We start from the raw sequence: 22,947 nt of genomic DNA on the forward strand, positions 1-22,947 counted from the left end.
TTTAAGCAAGTGGAGCTCCACGTGAATGCAAGGGTCTGTCTGCATAGGACCAGTTATAGGGTTGCAGTATCTTTATCATGTGGTTGTGATTACATGTATAAACCACTTGTGTTTTATTGTTGTGGCTTATAATATTAAAAGAAACACCTAAGAAAAACACTGCCATGTACAACACACCTTGTTGTTTATTTATATATGTGTATAATATATACACAAATAAAAATTATCACCTGTAAATAATCATATTTGGAATGTGAAAGACAGAAAATGTAAACATTTTATTTGGCAGTTGTTATCGAACAGGTGAATAAATAAATGAAAAAGTACATCTGAATACTTTTAGCAACAGATGCAGTTGCACGCATATTTACATATTGTGGATGCAAAGAACAGTTAATAATTTAATTTCTTTTTGTTAAAAAATGCAACTTCCAACACCACTAGACTTGACAATTAAAGATGAAGATACTAGTAATACTTTGTTCTAGCAATCTCAACTTTTAAAGGCATTCATCTGGAAGTAGGATAAGAGTCATCATGCATTTAGTTCATTTTGTCCACTTATGGTAGAAAGTCTGATGTAATCTCAGAACTATGAGTGTCATGCACTTAAGTCAACTATGACATGTTTATAAATTAATGTAGTTCCCTTAAAACTTGAAGCAAAGAGAAAATTGCGTTTATCAATGGAAACGTGTGTGAAAGATCTTGGCGCCTGTATGTTTAATTCTTGAAACTTCACAAATTTTGCTTTTTCAGTATCCCAATAATAGACTTGAGTAAAAGAATAATCACTTCCAAGAATGGCATATTGATAATTGCTTATCTGAAGAGGCTGGAATACCATTGACCCTCGGGATGGCATTCTTTGTAAATCCAGAAATGCTGCACCTCCCCATTTCATTACTTTGGAATCACCAATAAATCTTGTTAAACAAATGTACACATCCTCTTTCACTCTGAAGTGTTTCACTGCATACACATCCTCCATATCTTGGATCTCGAGACGCTTAACAAATTCAGTTGTTCCTTTGTTCCATTGGTATATAACAGGTCTTTGGGAACTACTCGACAGAATTAAATGAGGTTTGCCGGCTATTTCAAGATACTCCACATCAGTATCTCTGTACCACGCGTGCAGTGACTGATGGGAGTAAAATCCATTTCCATTCCATTTGTAAACCGTGGTAAAGCCAGCTTTTGAACTGTCTGCAACAACAAAATACCAGTCTTCTGCAATCCTGAAAGTTTCAATGTCATTGGGTTTTCGGATTTTAAGAATTTCAATATCTTGAATTTTTATAAACTTATTAGCAAAAATATCTCTTTTGTAAATATGGGAGCCTCCAAAGAGCTGGGCAACAATGACATACAGCTGAGTCTCAATAATTATGGGCTTACACACAACAGTCGAAGTACCTACAAAAAGAAAGATAAAGGACAATGTTAGCACTGCCTTTTAGATCAGGTAATGTTATGTTATTGGCATGCGTTATTCATACCTGTAATGTTGTCATAATTCCTGAAAGACCCTTCTACATGGTCCCATTCAAGAAAGATGCATTTTCCAGTAAAAGGTTGAGCAATAACCACATGCTCATCATTCATGTAGGAGAAAGTATCTACTGACAGAGACTGATATGGCAGGGATTCATAAACAGCAAATTCTGCAAAAGCGCACATAACATTTGATAATTAAAGGTAGCATTTCTTTCCACATGTATTTTTTCACCATATTAAAATGTCATATTAATTGATACTGATTTATTTTTAAAGAATACATGCAATAAGTAGTCTAGTTTTCCTGCTAAGAAGACAGAATTTTAAAGTCTGCTTGTTCTTTCTGAACTGAAACAGGTGCTTACCTGTTACAGTTATAGTCCAGATTCTGCAATTATTACATGGACAAATCTCCCACTAAAGTCTGAGTAAAGACTGTAGTAATAGATGTACAAAATGGTTCCTGTATCAGGCTTGAATCTGAAAGGAATTCCTGTTGACTCAGTGAGAGGCCCACAGGCAGACTGCTTGCAGAATTGGACCCTTAATTAGAAAATATAGCCTTGATTTTAAAGTAATGAGGTGAAATAATTTGGAACACATTACCTGTAATAATACAATCAAATTCCTTTGAAGAGAGGCTATTGATTTTACGCTTCTTATATTCTGGTGGACTTTCACAATAAATGTCTTCAACTGTTGCATTGGTGCTGCCCAGCCATTCCACTAACCATTTCAGTTTGCAGTCACAATTAAATGTGTTCCCTCTAAGATCCCTGTAAAAACATAAACCACACACTGAAAATGATGAATTAGCTGCTGTTTTCTGCAACATCACAGGACTAAAATTACAAGGACTTTTATAAAATGACTATTTTCTTGCTTTCTCTTCTGAGAATGCTGGACTTCCCTGAATTAAGAACAGAAGTACTTGTGGCACCTTAGAGACTAACAATTCATTTCAGCATAAGCTTTCATGGGCTACAGCTCACTTCTTTGGATGCACGAAAGCTTATGCTGAAATAAATTTGTTAGTCTCTAAGGTACCACAAGTACTCCTGTTCTTTTTGTAGATACAGACTAACACAGCTGCTACTCTGAAACCTTTCCTGAATTAATTTGTCCTGAACCAATTAAATAAACCCAAACAACCAAAAACAACACATCAGTTTTTTGAAACTACTTGCAAAAACTTAAATAGTTTCAATTATACTAAGGAAATCAAGACAAACTTAGGTTGGGAAATCAGTGGAAGTATCTGCTCTTCCGTATTTTACTGATAATCATAAATTTACAGGTACTTAAATTCCTGTCCATTTTTTTGGCCAAATCTTGGTTTTTTTTGTTTCTCATTGTTTAGCATTTCCCAACAAGAACATTACAGATGACACAGTGACAATTACTGTGACATGATAGATTAATTTAGTGGTCAGTGGACAGTTCCTCAGCTTTACCCCTTTTTCTTCTCTTCCTCATTTAAACGCGCTCATTTAGGGTTGTAAGGGATATAACCTGAACTCCCTTTTAAGTTAAACTATGGCCTTTGGAAGATACTGAGTTCCTCTTACAAGATGCTGAGACCCTCAACTCACATTATGTAGGAGATGTCAAATGCCTTGTAGGACTGGGTGCCCTGTGAAGAGCACTGGGTATATGGGGAATTGTAGTGGCTGACTGGTGGTGTTCGAAGGCATTGTACATACACTTGGCAGACTCCGGAAGAAGGCCTCAGGGAGTACTGGAGAGTGTGAATGAAGAAGTATATTGGGGTATTGCAGAACTGCTGCTAACCGAAGCAATGGAAAACCTCATGGTGCTTGTTGTCAGATTCTAGAAGGCATGCAGGGGCGAGGGAAGCACCCTGATAGCAACTTGGTTATCTATGTCCTACATAGCCGTGGAGTGTCATTGGGCCAGCTCCAGGACTTGCTGGTGCAGGGAACATTAGGTATCTACTGAGTCTAACTTCTATGTGAGTGTACTTGGGGAGCCAGAATTTTGCACATTGTCTCTAATGGGACTCTTCCAGTGGAATGATTGCAAGATCTGGTCCAAAGATATATTTCAAAAATAAATCTTGTACTTTTACAAATATTTAAGATACTTTGGTTTACAAATTTTAAAATTTAAAACTAGTTTACATTTTGTTTTGGTTGCAATTTGAGTTAGCCAGGTATAAAGTAGTGTACTTGTACTGAGATTTTAAATGATCGTTGCGTTTAAACATAGCCTCCTGTTAGATTATATTGGAAAACTGAAATATTCTCATTTTCATCAAGTATTCTTCTCCCTGCTTTCATATCATGTCCTCTTTGCCTTACGAAGAATGTGTCTTTTTCTAATTTCAGTGGCCATAAGTATCATGTTATTGGGATTATGACAATACAGAATTCTTATTTTTTTATATATATATAATCTTATCTGGGAAATATTATACAATATACAATTATACAATTATTGACAGCAATAAACATAAATCAAATCTACCCTTGCATCTACCACCTTTGCCCACCAATGTGATAGGATCCCCCCACTCTCTGAATGTCCACTGGGTCATAGGAGTGTCCTGTTACTAGGTCTATCTTGTATATTTTACATCATTAAAGTAGTTAAAAGAGAGGTGAAAATTAATATACCCAAAATTCCAAATCAAGTACTTTACAATATCTTGCAGTCATCACCAATAGGCAATGGCCTGTTTTTTCTAACCATAGTGTCTGAAAATAAGAAATTGCTGATTTCTTACACATTTGTTAAAGAATCCAGCCCTTTGAATATGTCTTTTGGAAGTGTTTGAAGATTATTGTTTGCAAGGCTCCTGTAAAAGAAGATATGTCAACTCATCAGATAAATACGTTTCTACAAAACGCAATTTTGTTTTTTATGGTAAAAACAATAATGTACTTCAACCCTTAGTTATACAAGATTACTTTAAAGAATATCTCATTTACCTTGTGACTTTTTCTTCTGCTAAGATATATTCAGACTTCCTATTGCTTTCTTGCTTTTCAACATTTTGTAGCATTTACAGTACTTCACTCAGGGTGGCAGAGAATGTGATCATCTCTGGTATTTTTCCAACACCATTATTTTAAAATGATTAGCCATGACTTGGCACACAAATGTCTTCCCTTCTGGATAGCCAGTATGTTGTTATAATATTGCAATATCCTGCTTCCATGTCCACTTTCTAGAAACTACAATGTATCTTAAACACTAAATCCATGATACTGTAGATAGCTCTCATTGGCTCATGATTTCTGAAAATATCCAGTAACTAACATTTTTGGGAGTCAATAAGTTTATAAAACAGAAATTGGATGTCAATATTGAGTTAAGCCTAAAAGTTTTCTTGTTTGGGTTAGTACGGGATAAAAAATTATCTTACCAGCAAATAATAACAATACTATGGCTTTGATTGTCAAGAAAACTATCTTAAACTAAGAGAGTACCCAACAGTTTCAACTGGTATAATTGGATAGAAGATGTGAACATACCTTTAAAATAGTTAATTCATTGTTTCCATCAGGTACACCTGTGTAAGCCCATAGATGTTGCAAGGTTTTCACAAGTGTCACTGAGGGCATAACTAGAAGAGAATGTGGTGGTGTCTTTGTGAGTCAATGCCTAATTTGGTCAGCAAAACCTTTGTCACTGGTGAGGATGCATGAAAAGGAAAGAAGCTAGCATGATTTTCAGATTCCAGTTGGAATTTGTGGCACTGGGCATTAGAAATAAAAACTATTTTTACTTGTAAACTGTACACATCTGACAAGGAGGCATTTAGATACAATAGCTCTGATGGAGCAAAGCACATAACCATATTTAAGGTTAAAGCTTAAAGGTTAGTGTTTCTGTGTGTGAGTAATATGCCCTCTCTGGAACCATTTACATTTAGCCCGTATATGGTTTATTGCAACTAATTTATAAACTCAGATTTGCCAGACATTTATGCATTTGCTTAACTTTATGCATGTAAGTAATTTGATATTAGTCAATGGAACTACTCACACGTGTAAAAAGTTAAGTGCATATATGAACATGCAGGATCACAGCCTTATGTAATCTTTGATCACTGGCTGATACCAAGCAGAGCACCATAATGGATATAGAGCTACCAAAAGTTCATCATTTTAATGGAATCAGATTAACAGAAAAAAATTGAGATTTATACATGGTGCCGATTCTTGGATGAAAGGTTGGCACTTTATATCTTCCATTAGAAAACATGCCATAAGATTTTATTATGTAACCTCTAGATGGTGCTCTTAGTAGTACCTGTGCAGAAAACACTTAGTTGGCAAGGATGGATGCTAATGAGGAAGTAAATGTTCAGTCATGTGTAATTATGTTTGAAGGCCCATATTTTAAATCTTGGAATGACATTTTGCTTTTCTGAAAAACTTCAAAAATGCCATCAAAATTACATCTTGTTCATGGAAATAATTTTCCACACTAAAATATTCTGCAATTTAGGGTTATGGCATTAAATGAGTCAGAAATGCAATTATACAACTCCTATGCTTTTAAAAAAACTTCCACTCTGTAAAATGAATTGTCTTGAAAAGGTATACTAGAGGTGACTATGCTACAGTGAGGACACATTCCAATTATTAGTTATCTGCATAAATGAAAAATGCAGATGTTTGGGTAATTTTACTGTATTGGAGAAATTCACTTGTGAAAAGGAAATGGGCAGAATATACAGAACAAAGGTCATATTCTGCCATCACTTCATGGAACTCATCAGTATGCATAATTACCACGAATCTCTTTGATGTATTTTGCATGACAATAGTATTCTGCTCTTCCTCAAGTGGAGTGTGCTGCAGAGAATCTACTTGTTATGCTTATTATGTGTATATAGACCCATTCTAGGAAAGTACAAGGATTGTACAAATAAGGATTAAGGTGGTCACATTCAGTAGTTTATGGGCCTGTTCCTATAGATATTTTGCCTGCAAAACTCTGTTGCGACAATTGGACCTATAACTTTTTGCCTATTTGGGAATTATCCATGAAAAGTAGGTCAAGTTATTTTCAATAAATAGTGTTATAAACAGGTGCAAGAAAATCAGACAGAAAGACTGAATGAGTCCAAACAAGAAAATGCAGGTCTGGAAATTAATGAACCAAAATTGGTGTCTCAAATATTAGCCTCAATTGGTGGACAAAATAATGGGGAGATAAACTATGTCACCCACATTCCACCCCCTTTTGGGGGGAGCAGGGTATCTTTAAAATACTTTGAGAAATCTCATCTTGACTTGACTCAGTGTATCTTGTCTTATCTTCCCTGACCCCAAGTCAGAAGGAGCAGACCTGACCAAAGGATTTTCTTTCTGAGAGGAAGATCATCAGGCATTGCTCTTGTTTAGGCTCTCTCTCACCCATTTATTGGATCCTGAAATCAACTATAGTGCATGCATCAGCACAGTGAGATGATGGTTTATCCAGCCTTGCCCTGTCTAAGGAAAAAAGCACCAACCCAGATGACATCCTTGACCAGAATGTGAGCCTGAGACCTCAGCAACAGTTGCTGTGGACGACACACAAGTCTACAGCATCCATTTGTAACAGAACACTGCTTCCAAGGACATCAACAAAAGCTATATTTCCCCCACCCTTTCTATCCTGCCTCTTCTCCACAGAAGTAAATACCCTTCACACATCGGGACTTAGAGTAAAATTAACCCTTTCCTTTTCATCACAGAAAGGTTGCTGGTATAAGAGACTGATATTTTACCTCCAAAAGAAGAAAAACTTCAATAGCTTTGGATTGTTTGTTTTGCATAATTACTCAATTTCATTTTAATATAAATGTTTCTTGTTCTTTCTTGTGTTTTAATCAATACATTTCCTGCTTTCGAATGAGTGCCTTCGGGTGTTTGCCAGAGAAACTAAGTAAACCAGGATCTCTGCAGAAACTTCTTCCCACTCCCCAAACTTTTGTAACACTGTTTCAGTATTAGGCAGTGCAGGAGTTTATAATATCTTTTAACTCGTTTGGCCGTTGTGATCAATATGACATTTATTGGTGCTGTGACTCAAATCTCAAAGGGTTATACAAATGTGGCTATTGGATTGCTTGGCAAGCAACTGAATGTTTTCATAATTGGGTTTGGGAAGTAAAAGGTCATTAAAAAGATTAGGAGCACAAAGCATGAGAAACTGCATATGTTTCAGTCTCATTAATGTTTCAGAATTTTATTTTGATTTTGTTTCAGACACTTTATCCAAGTGCCTTGTTTTAATTGTGTTTCACTTTTATTTTTTTTCCTTTTCCTCTCATGAGCTGTGATTTATAATTTTGCATTTTGATTTTGACCATGGTTGCATCCTGTTTGTTTTTCTTGAGGTCAATAAGTGATTGTAAGTTAAAATGTTTTCCAAAAAGACCCCTTAAAAGAGCAAAATTAATAATAAAACTTATTTTATTGCTGCAGAAGCCCAGGGAAATATGAATCCTTTCTCTCCGGTGAAACCCCTTTAGCTGTTTCTAGTAGTTTTAGTTCTGCAGAGGCTGTTCTACATGAATTAACTATCATAAGGGAAGATGGGCTAATCAACCCACAATTCCCTTTGTGGTCCGTAAAGAACGAGACTTCTTGGAGAAAAATTGGCTTCTGGAGCAGCCTTCACCATCATGGCTGGCACCCCTACCATCTCCTGAGTCCCCAGACCTTCAACCTAATTCTGAGAGATGCCCTGATCAGACTGCGCCAAAAAAAAAAGTACCCTGATGACATTGCCACTTCTGCCAGCTCCAGCTGAATCCCAAATACCCTGGGATGAAATAGGATTGGATTTTAACAATAGCAACAACAACAGTCTAACCCATCTCAATTAAGAGACTACTAGACAAGGTGGGGGTTTCCTTCTAAAACCTCTCTCCAGTAAAGGGAACAAAAAATGTCAAAATGGAAACCTTATTTAATATTTATATTTCAGATGCTTTCCCTGGTTTTCCTTCTTTTCTGTATCTTTAATACAAGGTTTAAAGGATTTTTAATGATGCGCTTGTCATGGTTTTAAGCAGGCTGAAGTCTCTATATATATCAAACCCTGAATCTTGATTAACACTGTTTAATGTTTGACAATGACTGGGTTATGCTAACACCTTTAGCCCATATATTCCATCTAGATTAATACAACAACTCATGTATTGAAGATTAGCTGTGCATGTGAAGAAACTGCATGATACCCATTTCTCAAGATTATGTGTGCAACCACGTGCAGATAACAACAGCTGCTCAGAATACTGTCTCATCTCCTACATACGCTTTCCCTTAGAAAACTACTGAGGGTCCCTACAAGCCAGCACAACAGTTAAGACATGATGTTATTTTTAAATTGTATGCTTTGCAGAATAGGCACTGTATTTTCCTCTGTGTTGGAAAAACACCTTGCACACTGAGAGCAGCAGCCACATAAAAAAATAATAAAATAAATAATAAATAAAATAATTTGTACATGTAAAGCTATTCATGTTCCTAAATGTTTTCAGTTTACAGGCCCTTCAGGTTATCAACAACCTTATCCCATCCTCTGTCTTTGTTTAAGTATGCCATAATTATACCTGTAGACATATTTTTATGTATATACCACACATCTTATGTTTCTCTAACTCTCTCTCTATTGTCCCAGTCCTAAAAATGTTTATGCATGCAAATAACTTTACACAGTAGTCACAGTGAACTCAGTTTACACCAGCTAAGGACCTGGTCGGTAGTATCCTATGATGCATAGGTTATATGATGCAGAACTGGGTGAAATTTAATTAATTACATTTGTGCATTCACCATATATAGGTGAAATTGTGCTTTCCCCTGCATCTGACCATATATGAAACAAAAAGCCAAATGACCCTGTACTCTTCTTAGAGGCTATTATGTTGAGGACAAAAGGTCAGAATACACTCCCCTGCATATGACAAATACTCCAAGATATATGCCTGTGAATACCAATGATCAGAGTAGAGTATTCAGACATATGTTAGGCACACTTCACACATTTTAGACAATTAATGTTATTTAGACTTTATGGGCAGCAAAATCTCCATAACAAAGCCTCATTTTCTTACAATATTTTTAGTATATTTTTCTGTATAGAAAAGGTAGCTGCTATATTTTGAAAGGAAGTTCATTCAATTTTTTATAAACAATTAATTTGATATGAATACATATAGTTTGTAAAAACTGGCTGAAAATGCCATATACCTTTTGATTAAACATGACAGTCGCTTAGCTTTGATAAATCAGACCCTGCAAATACTGTACATAAATTTTCAGTTAAATGTCACAGGTGTTAGTATACTGTCCTGGGCTCATAAGCTTTCAGTTTCTACTTCTGTATTTTTGTTTCTTGATTTAACTTGAAATTGGAGCTTTTCTTAGTCTTTCTAAAACTATTCTTGAACAGCAAGATCATAATCCTGATTTTGCTCTTCTGATTAGTGTGTGGAAGAGAAGGGGAAGCAGCCAAATGGACAGTTTTTGCATCATTCTTCCTGCACAGGGCGAGGTAGACATGGCCTGGCTGAGGAGGGTGTTGTTTTTTTTTTTTCCCATTTCTGGTCTACATAATATGAATATTGACATTGTTTAAGCAACAAACGTCAATGATTATATAATATCAAATGCTAAATTAAACCACACAGTGGTTCAGTTACTAAATTAAATACACACTACTAAGTCATACATGAAAACATTTTACTTACAAGTGAATTAAAGATTTCAGTCCTCGAAAAGTATTTCTTGAAATTGACTTAATGCTGTTGTTCTCTATGAACCTGTAAAGGGTCACAAATTCATTTTATTTAAACCAATGCCTGTAACGTGGAAATCCCACCTACTCCATAATTCTAGAAACATTTTGTCCACTCACAAATATTCTAGATGAGGAAGGCCCATGAAAGCATCATCACTAATAACATCAAAAGAGTTTGATGTAAATAACCTGCATAAGGAAATACAAAGTAAACAGTTAGATGTTTATACTTTTTAGAGCATGATCCAGAAGTCCCCATGCAGACCAAACTCTCACTGACCACATTGAAGGTTTTGTCTCTGTAAGAGTTGCAAGATAATATGGCTAAAGTGCACTGCCCATATATGGCATAGTATAGTGCAGGGGTTGGCAACCTTTCAGAAGTGGTGTGCCGAGTCTTCATTTATTCACTCTAATTTAAGGTTTCGTGTGCCAGTAATATATTTTAACGTTTTTGAAGATCTCTTTCTATAAGTCTATAATATACAACTAAACTACTGTTGTATGTAAAGTAAATAAGGTTTTTAAAATCTTTAAGAAACTTCATTTAAAATTAAATTAAAATGCAGAGCCCTCCGGACTGGTGGTCAGGACCCAGGCAGTGTAAGTGCCACTGAAAATCAGCTCGCATGGTGCCTTCGGCACGCGTGCCATAGGTTGCCTACTCTGGTATAGTGCAATGGTTCTCAACCTGTGGCCCATAGGTTGCTAGCAGCATAATCAACACACAGCTGTGGCTCATGTGATACCTTCAAGGCCATACCAATAATATATATACTGTGTGGATATGGCCCACATAACACACAGAGAGCTGCATATGCAGTCTACAATGGTAAGAGAACCATTGACCCTAGGGAGCAGCAAAACTGCTTTGTTTTCTAGACAATGAGTTAATTTCTTCTTTGGAATTCTTCATTAAAAATAATTTCAAGTTTAATTATTTTCTAGCTCTGCTACTATAGGTTATGCCTTCTCCAGTTAAAGAGTTTGACATAGCTTTATAGGAATGGTTTTAATAGGAAAGATCTCCTCACATGTATGTTTCAAAAACTTGAGATCAAATCTTGCCATCAGACCCACATGGTAGATCTGCATCATAGCTTGCCTGCAATTCATATTTATTTATTTATTATTAACATAATTGTCTCAAGGTACTTTTTATTTGATCACAATCTACCCTCTTTGTAGTATATAGGAATAGGATAGTATCCCTTTACATAGTTTATGAGCCCTCTAGTCTAGTGGCATTGCCTATGTTCTATGTTTTAGAAGCTGCTCGAACCCAACCAGAGCACTAGGCTGTATATAAAGTTAAGTTTTCTTTCAACCCTCTTCTCCCAACTGTGGAATGGGTTGAGATTTTTTTGTTCCCAATCACTCTGAAGTGAGCAGTCTGGGGATAGTTTGTATTGTTTTAGGGTGCTGCTTGTCAAAACCCACAATGGAACAAAAACTGCTTTTATAAATTTGGAGATTATGTTGCAGCATTTTGTTACCAACAACCTGTGTTAGCGAAGTGAATGGTATATCATGCAAATACAGCCTGAGGTATTTATTTATTTATTTATTACTGTACGACCCTTTTGTTCTAGATGCAGTACAAACACAGTGCAAAAAGACGGCCCCTGTTCCAAGGAGCTCTCAGTCTACTCCACTTAACCTATTCTATCCATCTCTGGAGATATTTAAGAGTAGTATAGATAAATGTCTATCAGGGATGGTCTAGACAGTATTTGGTCCTGCCATGAGGGCAGGGGACTGGACTCGATGACCTCTCGAGGTCCCTTCCAGTCCTAGAATCTATGAATCTAGAATCTATGGCCCATGCTAGATGTAGGATTGCTAAGTGTAGGTAGTCTGGCACAGCCAAGAGGGAGGATTATGATGTCCTTTTCACTTTACTGACATACAAGCAACATAATACAAATACAGCTACTTCATTTTTTCTCTGTTGGAAGGCCCAGCTCAGAAGTCATGTGGGCTTTGTCCCTTTTGCGATCTGTGACCACTTTGGAAAATCTGGTAGGGAATAATGCACAATGGAACAGTATTCAGGTTTCCATAGTAACCACATTTACCTATTTACCCTGTATCCAAAATTGTACAGTGTGCCTGCACCTCCTTATCAGCTCCACTTGAGGTAGAAAAACACAGCTTGAGTCATGGCTTCAGCTACCCAAGCACCAACAGTTTAATGTAACAGCCTTAGTGCTCCAATACATCAAAATTTCACTTTGTAGCAAATCTACTGCACATGTGAAATCAGTCATACACCGGTGTCCTTTTTCATTTTTGAACAGACTGAAAAAAGTCTCTTGTCAGGTTTCTGAAACAAATTTGGATACATTGCAAACTGATAGCAAACCCAGTACAAACAATTCAGGTTTACATTTTCTATATTCTTGTACAGCTAGTGATTATATAATCACTCTTCCAGTTTTCTAGAAAGCTATTTCTCTGGAGAATCTGTAAAATTTTACACCCACATGAATCTAAATCTCTAACAATATTCCAGTGTTCTGTTCAGTGCACGCACTGTCATACTGTGTGATTTTATAACGACTGCTTAAGAATTTACAGTTTTCATCAATCTCACTACTTTAGAGAAAGCAAAACAACAAATGATGGGCCAAACCCAGTCCCTACCCTGGCAAAACTCCTATTGAAGTGCCTACACTTCTACTGAAATTAATGGTAGTTTTGCCTGAGTAAGGACTTCAGGATTCATCCCATTGAAATTAAGGGCCTGATCCTGAGACATCCTAAACATCTCATCAATGGGGATCAGGCAATAAGATTGCAGAAAAGAAACAGGCACAGTTGTGGTAATACTCAGACTCCTTCAGTAACTTCCAATAGAGTACAATACATAAGACGATAGCATATCTGTCATCACAGAAAGCAATCTTCAGAATTTAATCTATTCTAACTAGCACTGACAGCAAATAATAATAATTAATAATTAATAAAACCCCAAACCACCAAATAAGTACATACAGATTAACACCCCCACCCCATTAAACATATGCCATCTTTCAAAATTACCTTTACTTCAAAGTCTAACTGTTTGTGTATTTTGATGTGTAATGGATCCACCCTTGCTATTTCTTATAAAATGAGTATTCAGACCCTTACTATATTGTTTATGGATAGATATGTTTCATAACAAATAATCATATGATATAAATATTTCTCACAGAAGCTGCAGAGACGGTGTGAGCAAAAAACTCCCTTCTGGGATTTTAGTAAAAGCAGATCTCACAAAGGATCTGGAAAGAAGGGGGAAAAAATTGTGTTAATGTGATCTCAAATATTCATCATTAGAACACTGAGCTGTGAATCACAATATAATTTCTTTACATAGCTACTATTCATTAAAAATAAAAACAAATCTGTTACAGTTTTCACATAATACAGAAAAAGGTACACGTATAGAAAAAGGAGCTATAACACACATTTTAACATTTTATCTGATGATTGTGAGTGCGGAAGGTTTATTCCCTACTGCAAGCATCGTTCAGTCTGCGCTGAAAACACCAAACATAATAGTTCATTTTAAATAATAAATTAAATAACCAAATGCTTACAGCCCTTACAGTGAGATAACATCAGGCGGAACGCTGGTTGGAATAGATCTGGCATTTTCACATAAAGCATTATCTTTGGTACAAGTACACGAGGCAGGACATTTTGGCTTCACTGATTTCTTCCCTTCAGTCAGCAAAAGCATACATAAAAGGCATAGGAAATAAGCAATTCTTCTAAAGGGTCTGCTGGCATTTCCCATTCTTTTGATCCACTCTGGTTCCAGCCAGTTGAAAGAATATCCCAAAACATGAACAGGGCTTCTTTATTCAGTCGCTGGATGTCTTTCTATAAGGCCAAGTCAATATTTGTCTCTCCTTTTCCAACCCTTTTCCCTTTCCCTCTGTATCTGTTATTGAAGATAGAAACCTGCAGCTGATCTCTGTGTTTCTACTCAGGCAACGTACTGCTCGGAGAAGGGACCTGCGAGGTGCTGTAAGATGGGGAAAATCCAACCAGCTGTAGGGAGGGAAAAAAAAAAAAAGACTTGCATCACCACAAAAACACTGAGCACAACACAGCATTAGATTGCAAGTTGATGTAACTGAGAAAATACACTGCTTTCTGTTTTCATAGGGAGGCCCTTCCTTGTTGCCAAAAATAGTACAGCATTATGTTTTGCTGGTGGGTGGGTGAGTGGGTGTGGCGTGGAATGTGCATGTGTGGGGAGAAACAGTCATCTTTTTCTGGATCCTTACAACCTCATAAACCTTTGGGAATTGTGCTTTACATATTACAAGTGACAGGAGAAGTAAAAAAGCCAGTATCCAGTGGAAATGAAATTGAGTGAAACCGTCAAAAGCATTGCTACAAAAGCTGTTAGATTAATTTCTATCCTTGGCCTTTATTGCACATGTTTGTGTCACTGAAAAACAAAAAGGCACACATGGAAAATATTACTGAGTATGAGAGAATGCCTACAACTGTCATTTCTAAACAGAATATTCTACCATGCAAAGATTTTGCCACACTGCATTCTTTAAAGAACACTCTTACCTGTCTCACATGTCTGCTAAATAGGGTGCATCACTGAATGTTCAAAATAAACAACATTGAATAAAGTTCAATTTAGAAATTTATTTGGTTGCCTGATTTGATCATTTTTAGAGGAAAAAGGGAAAGCTGGCTGTTTAAAGCATCTAGATACATTACCATTACAATGAAGAAAGGATCTTATTTCAGTGGGAGCAGGATTGGGACCTATCATCATTATTCATTATTATTATTTATTTATTAATTAGCATTACAATAGCACCTAAAGCCCCCAGTTGAAATTAGTTCCCTTTTGTGCTCAGTGCTATACAAACATGTAGAAAGAGATTATCCTTTATCGAAAGATCTTACAATAATATAAGTATTAATACATTTATTATTGTACATAGGCTTTTAAATTTTCAAAATTAAACATAAATATATCAAGAATAGTAAAACAGAACTAATCAAAGTCAAACATTTAGAAAGACATATTTCGTGGCTATGTTTTGCGCTTTACTTTGCACATCTAATTTGAAGATCTCAAAGAACATTGTAAACATTAATGCATTTAATCTTATCATACCCATGTTGGGTAAATAGCATTATCCCCATTTACCAGATTAGAAAACTGAGGCACAATGAACTTTCCTTGAGAAAGAAAAGTGGAAAGTTTAACACAGCCCTGGTTGCCTAGGCAACCAAGGTTGGGAGAATGGCTATGTACATAACTGAGTTTCAAGATTACTTCTGGCAGGTAAGAGTCATAGATTGTAAGGTCAGAAGGGACTCATTAGATTATCTAATCTTATCTTCTGTTAACACAGTGCATAGAATTAAACTCAGTTACCTCTGTAATTTATGTTTCACTAAATGTTTCAGGAAAAGCATCTTGTTTTGATTTGAAGACTTTAAGACGTGGAGAATCCACTACTTCCTTGGGTAGTTTGTTGCAATCATTAAATAGCCTCAGAGTTAAAATTTCTGCCTTATTTTTAATTTCAATTTATCTGACTTTAGTTTCCAGCCATTAGTTTTTGTTATGTCTTCCTCTGGTAATTTAAACATCCTTTTAACATTAGGGATCCCCGCACCCCCCAAAAGTACAGTCATTTCTTGATCTTCTTTTTGATAAACTAAACAGATTGAGCTCTTTAAGCATCTCTGTAAAGATGCTTCTTGTTGGGTTTGTTTATACAACAAGTTAGTGCCCAGTAAACTAGGGTGTAAATCTTCAGTGTTCCAGTGAGCCATGCATTCATTGTCCATATGGACTCTGCTGTTGTACACTAAAAGTTCCCTGGTGTGCATTGATGCAAAACACACTATGAGCCCCAGGTTACTGCACACTGACACGTTATATAGACATGATCATAGATAAATGGTCATGGCAAAATTAGTGGGTCAGTTTTATTCCTGGTGTAATTATTTTGAATGCTTTCACTCTCTGCTGAAGAGTCAGTTCATGGAACTAAAGGATACCAAGGATGATGTCAGCCCACTACATCGGTGCCTTCAAAACAAAAGAAGGGAGAATCTTTCCAAACCTGGAATATGATAGAAAGAAAAGAAAAGGTAAAGAAGAAGGCAAAAAGTGATGTCACCAGATAAATGCAACGCGGACTGTATTAGAGTCCCCATGGAAATATTTTCTTAATTCATATTGTGGAGATGTACTGCATAACAACATTTGGATTAGGTTGCATGGAAAACCATTGTTGTGGGCTATGCCAAACCTAGTAGAAATAAAAACAAAGTTCTGATGAGCAGCCTTCAGGAGTGCTGTTTTTTATATATAATTTAGTTTTAATTACAAAGTGTGTATCTTCCTACAGATCTAAAGAAAAAGAACATAACAGTACCATAAAGCAGCTGTATCTCCTACACTTACTTTTTGCTTTGATGTCTTTAAAGATTATAAGGTGTTGTAACTGTGAGATCCTTAGAATGGAAATCCCAGCTTTGTGCAGTATATGGCCAAAAGAAACTGTCTTGTACATAGTAGGTTGCAGGGCTGCTACTAGCAGATCAGGCTCCTGTAACAGATGTAGACTTGCTACAGAGCCTGCTTATCAGAGTGATGCTCCAGAGATGCCTGTTCCATAAGATCCTTCTGTGTACTGCCATGTATAACTGAATGCAGTGTTGTTGTAGCTGTGCTGGTCCCAGGATATTATAGAGGCAAGGAGAGTGAGGTAATATCTTTTATTGTGTTTCAATGCACCAGTGCAGTTTTTGTATGGTTGAGAAAATGTGCCCTAGAAGATTTCTCGTGTACCAGGCTGTTGTTATCCCTGCTCTCTTGTATGGTGCTGAAATCTTGTACAGTATCTCTTGCATCTCTTGTACAGTATACACTCAAGGTTATTGAATGATACCATCAATGGTGCCTCCACAAGATCTTCCAAATCAAGTGGGATGACCGATGTGCCAATATCAGTGTTCTGTCCCAAGCCGAGACCTCCAGCATTTAAGCTATGATCATCTACCACCAACTCCGTTGGGCTGGTCATGTTCTTCGAATCCGGGAATATTGATTCCCAAAGCAGGTCACGTTCTCACAACTGAGCCATAGCCAATGAATGAGCGGTGAGGAAAAAAAGTGCTTCAAAGACACCCTCAAAGCCAACATGAGGAAGTACAATATTGACATAAACTCATGGGAAACCCAAGCCTTCGACTGATCAAAATGGAAAAATATTTTACGGCAAGGATCTGAGAATTTTGAGATCCAACGGAGGCAATGAGAAATGGGAAAGAAGGAAAGAATGTGCTGCAGCCTGATCCACATCCGCCCCTTCTATTGGGAAATGTCTGTCCCAACTGTGACAAGATTGGTCAATCCCAGATTGGTCTCATTACTCACCTGCAGATCCAACAGTGATAACTGGCTACCATTTTATGGAACACAATCATCCTGGAACTCCGAGGGATCACCTACAATTGGATCAACTTCTGTTCTTGAGAGAGACAAGCTTTCGATTAACAGAGAGTTCTTCTTCAGGTCTGGGAAAGGTATTCTCAGTGTCACAGCAAAATGAAAGGTGGAACAGATTGTTTAGCAGAAGTTATTAGTGTATATTATAAGGGGCCATTCAAGGCAGAGTCAAAACACGAGCCTGGGTGCTTAAATTCATTACTCTGCTAGACACCAAAAATCAAGGCCTGAGACACTGGGTTTATGGCTTATTACTACAATCTATAACCCACTAACCCCCTCTTTTTGTCCTAGAATTGCAGAGGTGTTAACAAGCCACTCTACCTTGAAGGGTCCCTTACAATATGTGCTAACTATTTATGTTAAACAACCTGTTCCTCCTTGCATTTTGCTGTGATGCTGGGAGTATCTTTCCCAGGCCTGAAGAAGAACTCTGGCTGGCTCGAAAGCTTGTCTCTCTTACCAACAGAAGTTGGTCCAATAATAGATATTACCTCAAGAGATATTGTCTCTTCAGGTATGGCTGAAGTTAGCTAGTGGGAACAGTGTGTTACAGTTTAACGTTGGATTACAGAAACCATTTAGACCAGTGGTCCCCAAAATTTTAACCTCGCTCCCCCCTTACTCCTGTCTGCAATCCCCCCTGGAACTGGGGCCAGGAGTGGGGTCTCAGCTCAGGAGTGGGAGGGAAGGGATACAGACAGGGGTAGGAGGGCTGAGGCTGGGGCCACAGCAGGGGACAGGGGTGGGGCCGGGATCTGGGGCTGGGAGCAGAGCCCCCAGGCATGGGGCCAGCAGCTGTGGCCCCGTGCATGGGGCTGGGTGCAGGGCTGGAAGTGGAGTGTGGGGTGGCAGCCAGGCGCCCAGCGTGGGCTGGAAGCTGAGGCTGGGACCAACGCTCTCTCCCTGACCTCCATGGAGGCTGGTTCAGGTCACAGCCACGCCCCCCATCCCGAACTTTCCTTTGTGCCCCCCTAGGGGAGCATGCCCCATAGTTTGGGGACCTCTGATTTAGACATTTATGGTGTTATGCAGTGTAGCTGTAGCCATGTTAGTCCAGGATATTAGAGAAATGGGGTGGGTGAGGTAATTTTTTTTATGGTGCTGGTATTTTCAAACCCTTCATTCATAGTAGAGAGAGAATGAGAGCCTGCTTTTAAAGATGAAGATCTCAGACAGCAGTCTGATTGGAATAGAATCTACAAACATATTTTCTTCTTTTTAGGTCGTCTCCATATACTTGACTATCATAAGATGGTCAGAGAATTCTGAAAGTGGCAGAGCTTTACAAATATGTTCTCTAATCACTGGAGTTTAAGTTTGATGGCTGTCATCTTTTTGGCTCTTTGTTAATACAAATAATTCATGCTGCTTCTGCCAGAGATGGGATCGGAGGAGGGCGGGGGGCACTAAGGGGGTTTCCCCTGTCCCACAGCTTCTGCTGGGGACAGGGTCATGGGGTGCTGCGGGGGCTTCCCCCATACCATACTTCTGCTAGAGATGCTGGGCACCGGCTCCATGGGCCCAGTGGCTAATCCGTCTTGCACATTGTAATAAGGCACTGATGCTGTTATGAATCAAATGCTGTCCTCTTCTTATGGGGATGGAGGTTCCTGTCTGCAGTGGAACTTATATAGTTGTGCTGTTCAGAGAGAGGCAAGAGTTGTGGAATTTGAACAGGGTGCACCACCCTGTATGCTGTGAAGCACAGCTCAGTCAGGGCTGCCTGCATGCAACCATTCAGAAAGGATTCATGGTGGGGTGAGCCCAGTGGATTCATCACTGCATGGATCCACTAGTCCAGTGGTTCTCAACCTTTCCAGACTATATAACCCTTTCAGGAATCTGATTTGTCTTGTGTACCCCCAAGTTTCACCTCACTTAAAAACTACTTGCTTATAATATCAGACATAGAAATACAAAAGTGTCACAGCACACTACTACTGATAAATGGTTCACTTCCTCATATTTACCATATAATTATAAAATAAATCAACTGGAATATAAATCTTGTACTTACATTTCAGTGTATAGTAAATAGAGCAGTACAAACAAATCATTGTCTGTATGAAATTTTAGTTTGTAGGGGCTTCACTAGTGTTTTTTATGCAGCCTGTCGTAAAACTAGGCAAATATATAGATGAGCTGATATATCTCCTGGAAGACCTTGTGTGCTCCCAGGGTCACGTGGAGTCGGACCCCTGGTTGAGAACCAGTGCACTAGCCTGTCTCCAATTTTTATACTGACAAGAGAAAGTTTTGTGCTGTGGTGGGCAAAGCTATCCATTACAGAGGCAATATTTTACCATTGCTGATGAAGCCCCAAGTTCCATTTTTTTAAGTTACTCATTTAACTCAACCATCAATCAACAAGGCACTTCTTTTGGATCTATACTCTAGCCACATTGTGACCCTCATGGAAACACTGAAATGTAGATTTTTCAGTAAGAAAATCATGTCTGTTAGTTACAGACATGTTGCCACAGAACAGTACTATGATTCTCAGTGAAATTTTTTCTACCCTGAGGATCTTTAAAATATACCTTCCATTTCAAATTGCATGTCAAAACAATTTGTTTCTCCACAAATATAAATACCATAAATATTTATTTTATCACAGTCCTGTAAAAGAAGAGAGACAAATGACATTTTCCAGGTCTTGCTTATGCTAAGTTCTGTATCTGCTTCCTTTCCATGAATTCGTATAAAAACAATATGGTTTGTGGATTTTCAGGTGCACACCCATGCTTCAGTCATTGCAATATTTGACTTACTCGTTACTACTGCCATCATTGTTGGTTTTCTGGCTCAACAGAACAAGCTATAGCCTGCTGTGTCCCACATCAGAGAGACCGAACTGTTTCTAGGTCCATACTGTTTTGTTTTTGCTTGTGATTCAGATTCTGATTAGACAGCAAGTGATTCATAATTTGTTTCCTTGTTTTCAATGAGGTTTGTAGGGGTAGACTGAGGAGTTGTGAAATGTTGATCAGCTATCCCTGGCATGATTTAGGCATTGTTTTCAGTACTCCAGAAAATCTTCACCTTGCTGTGCAATGGATGTGCACATTGGCAGACATGTTGCAGAATGGGCAGAGATGAGCTTGATTGTGCTGCTGGTTCTAGTTTGTTTTCATTGTGATATTTATAAATGAAGGCCAGCTGATTTAAGCAGAACTATAAATGCCAGTTCAAAAATAATGTGCAGTGTGTTTGGTTTTCTAGAAAATGATCCTTAAAACTGACTGAGCTTTATAAGCAGTGATTTCTAAATCTGAATCTCACTGTACTCATTTTGTGTTCTGCTCCACTATCACTACTGGTAGGTGGCTACTGTAACCTGGCAACATGAAGATTGCAGTAATCTATGTTCTGCAAAACCTCTTAAGGCTTAACTGCTAACTCCGATCATTAGCTTTCCCTTTAGCATTTGCTGTGCACCTTCCTTAACTTACAAATATGGATGATACATATATTGGTTACTTGTTTTGCCCCCACTCTTTTTCTGCTGCATGAATTGGCTAAAGCAGGGCAGAGAGTAACAGCCTTCCAAAAACAAAAAGGTGGAATGAGGCCAATCTACTCCTTGGAGACATGAACTTGTTTGTCTCAGTGTTTTCTGCTTTTTGTCTTTGCCTCGGGAATTTTTTTGACTTACACTCTCTTTCTTCAAGACTCAAGAGTCAATAAAACTTTGCATTATTTTAAGCGAGTCGGATTATTTTGGTATATTGTACATTTGTTAATAGTGAGGGTCTGAATTGATACTTCTCCCTTTGAATTTTTATTGTTAGTTCTGAACAAATAATTCTTAATGAATAATATATGATATAGCTTGCATCTACTTCTGTTTGGGATTTATTCTCAAACAGGTTATTTCCTTTAATATATTTGTTGTTTGAAATTGCTTGGTGAACACCTTGTTTGAATAACCACTCTTCAATGGATGAAGCAGTTTGGTGCAAGTATATAGTAGTTGAAATTTAAGATGTGTTAACTAGTTCTGATTGGATGTATCTATCACATGGTATCATTTCTGTTCCCTGATTGGATTAGAATAACTTAATATTGGGCATCTAGTGCAACTATACATGTTTATGAGCTAAAAACGGCTTTCAACAAATATTCTTAACTGGCTGGTTAAAATTTTCTGTTGTTGTGAACATTCCTACAGTAAACTTGTTTGCTAGTCTATTTGGGGAAGGCAAACACAAAAGTGCAGGAATCACAGCCAAGTTAATTATTTTAAAAAATAATTTAATATGTTTGTAAGTGATTAACTCTGCCCTACTGACTATATTTACATATCCACACTAGCAAAATACGTTTTCACAGTCCAATAAGCTGTCTGTGGTTGGATACTGACTATATTTATTTCTGCAGAAATGTGTACTGCTATAATTGTCATCTATTTTATTTTGCTTTTGGAAAAACTGGCAATCCCTTTTGTGCTTATTGCATACACTCTGGCATATAGGATGTGCTTCACTTCAGTGGATCAGGCCCATAATATCTGGTCTGGCAGATGGACAATAGTCATCACATATATGTTGCTGCATGAGCTATTACTATGGTACCCACAAATTCAGGGGGGTTCTAATGACAAGCTTATCATCACTACTGTGTTGCAATTGTGTTTAGAGCAAAATAATTTTGAGATCAGAGATCTCTGCAAATCTCTGATGATTCTGAGTATACATACTCAGTGCTGACCTTTTAACAAATTCTGCAGCAAATGCCAAATTCAAACAAGCTCAGCGTCTGTTTTACCTCATCCTCAATAAACAAACAAAGTTCTTTTAAAAACAACCAGTTCTGAAAGGTTACCCTTTCTGGTGGTGCAATCACTGAGATCCAAAAATTCCTTGTGCTTCTTACAGGAGAGATAACAAACCTTGAGCTGACTTGATAATGGATCATCTAACATCACAGGGAAAGTCACAAAGATGTCTGTAACTTTCAATTATTTACCCCCTGATTGCATAAAAACCTAGGCTGCAGAGATCTTTCTTTGTTATACCACAGGGGTGGCACTGACTGTAAGCAGTCAGGGCATTTCCTCTCACTAAAGGCTTGGGCAGACTGCATTTTATTCAATGGAGTTTCACCAGAAAGAATAAATGAAAGAAGAATCAGGCCCTAGTCAAACTTGCATGGTGATGCACACCACTGACTACGTGGAC

The 22,947-nt window shown here is 37.6% G+C and overlaps 1 protein-coding gene across 3 annotated transcripts; it reads right to left on the minus strand.

Moving 5' to 3' along the window:
• Nucleotides 1-259: 259 nt before the first annotated feature.
• On the minus strand, nt 260-20,812 carry LGI1 (leucine rich glioma inactivated 1). Of its 3 annotated transcripts, none has more exons than XM_032793112.2 (9): nt 20,539-20,812; nt 13,866-14,313; nt 13,467-13,538; nt 10,387-10,458; nt 10,220-10,291; nt 4,247-4,318; nt 2,107-2,276; nt 1,503-1,667; nt 260-1,419 (listed from the first exon to the last, which is right to left on the minus strand). In XM_032793112.2, the coding sequence occupies exons 2-9, from the start codon at nt 14,054-14,056 to the stop codon at nt 602-604; spliced, it is 1,632 nt and encodes a 543-aa protein (XP_032649003.1). In that variant the 5' UTR covers nt 14,057-14,313; nt 20,539-20,812; the 3' UTR covers nt 260-601. The 3 variants fall into 3 exon arrangements, with proteins under 3 accessions (XP_032649003.1, XP_032649004.1, XP_074928695.1); XM_032793113.2 differs by lacking the exon at nt 20,539-20,812 and adding an exon at nt 15,677-15,739; XM_075072594.1 differs by lacking the exon at nt 20,539-20,812 and having other exon boundaries at nt 13,866-14,413.
• Nucleotides 20,813-22,947: the final 2,135 nt, after the last annotated feature.

Source organism: Chelonoidis abingdonii, chromosome 15, assembly GCF_003597395.2.
Source record: "Chelonoidis abingdonii isolate Lonesome George chromosome 15, CheloAbing_2.0, whole genome shotgun sequence".
In the NCBI taxonomy this organism is placed as follows: domain Eukaryota; kingdom Metazoa; phylum Chordata; order Testudines; family Testudinidae; genus Chelonoidis; species Chelonoidis abingdonii.

Coding starts and splice junctions, on each gene's coding strand:
- LGI1 (XM_032793112.2), bottom strand. CDS start 14,056: ATGGGAAATGCCAGCAGACCCTTTAGAAGAATTGCTTATTTCCTATGC. Junction 10,292..10,386: donor CTTCCTCATCTAGAATATTT/GTGAGTGGACAA, acceptor GACCCTTTACAG/GTTCATAGAGAACAACAGCA. Junction 1,668..2,106: donor ATTTGATTGTATTATTACAG/GTAATGTGTTCC, acceptor GCGCTTTTGCAG/AATTTGCTGTTTATGAATCC.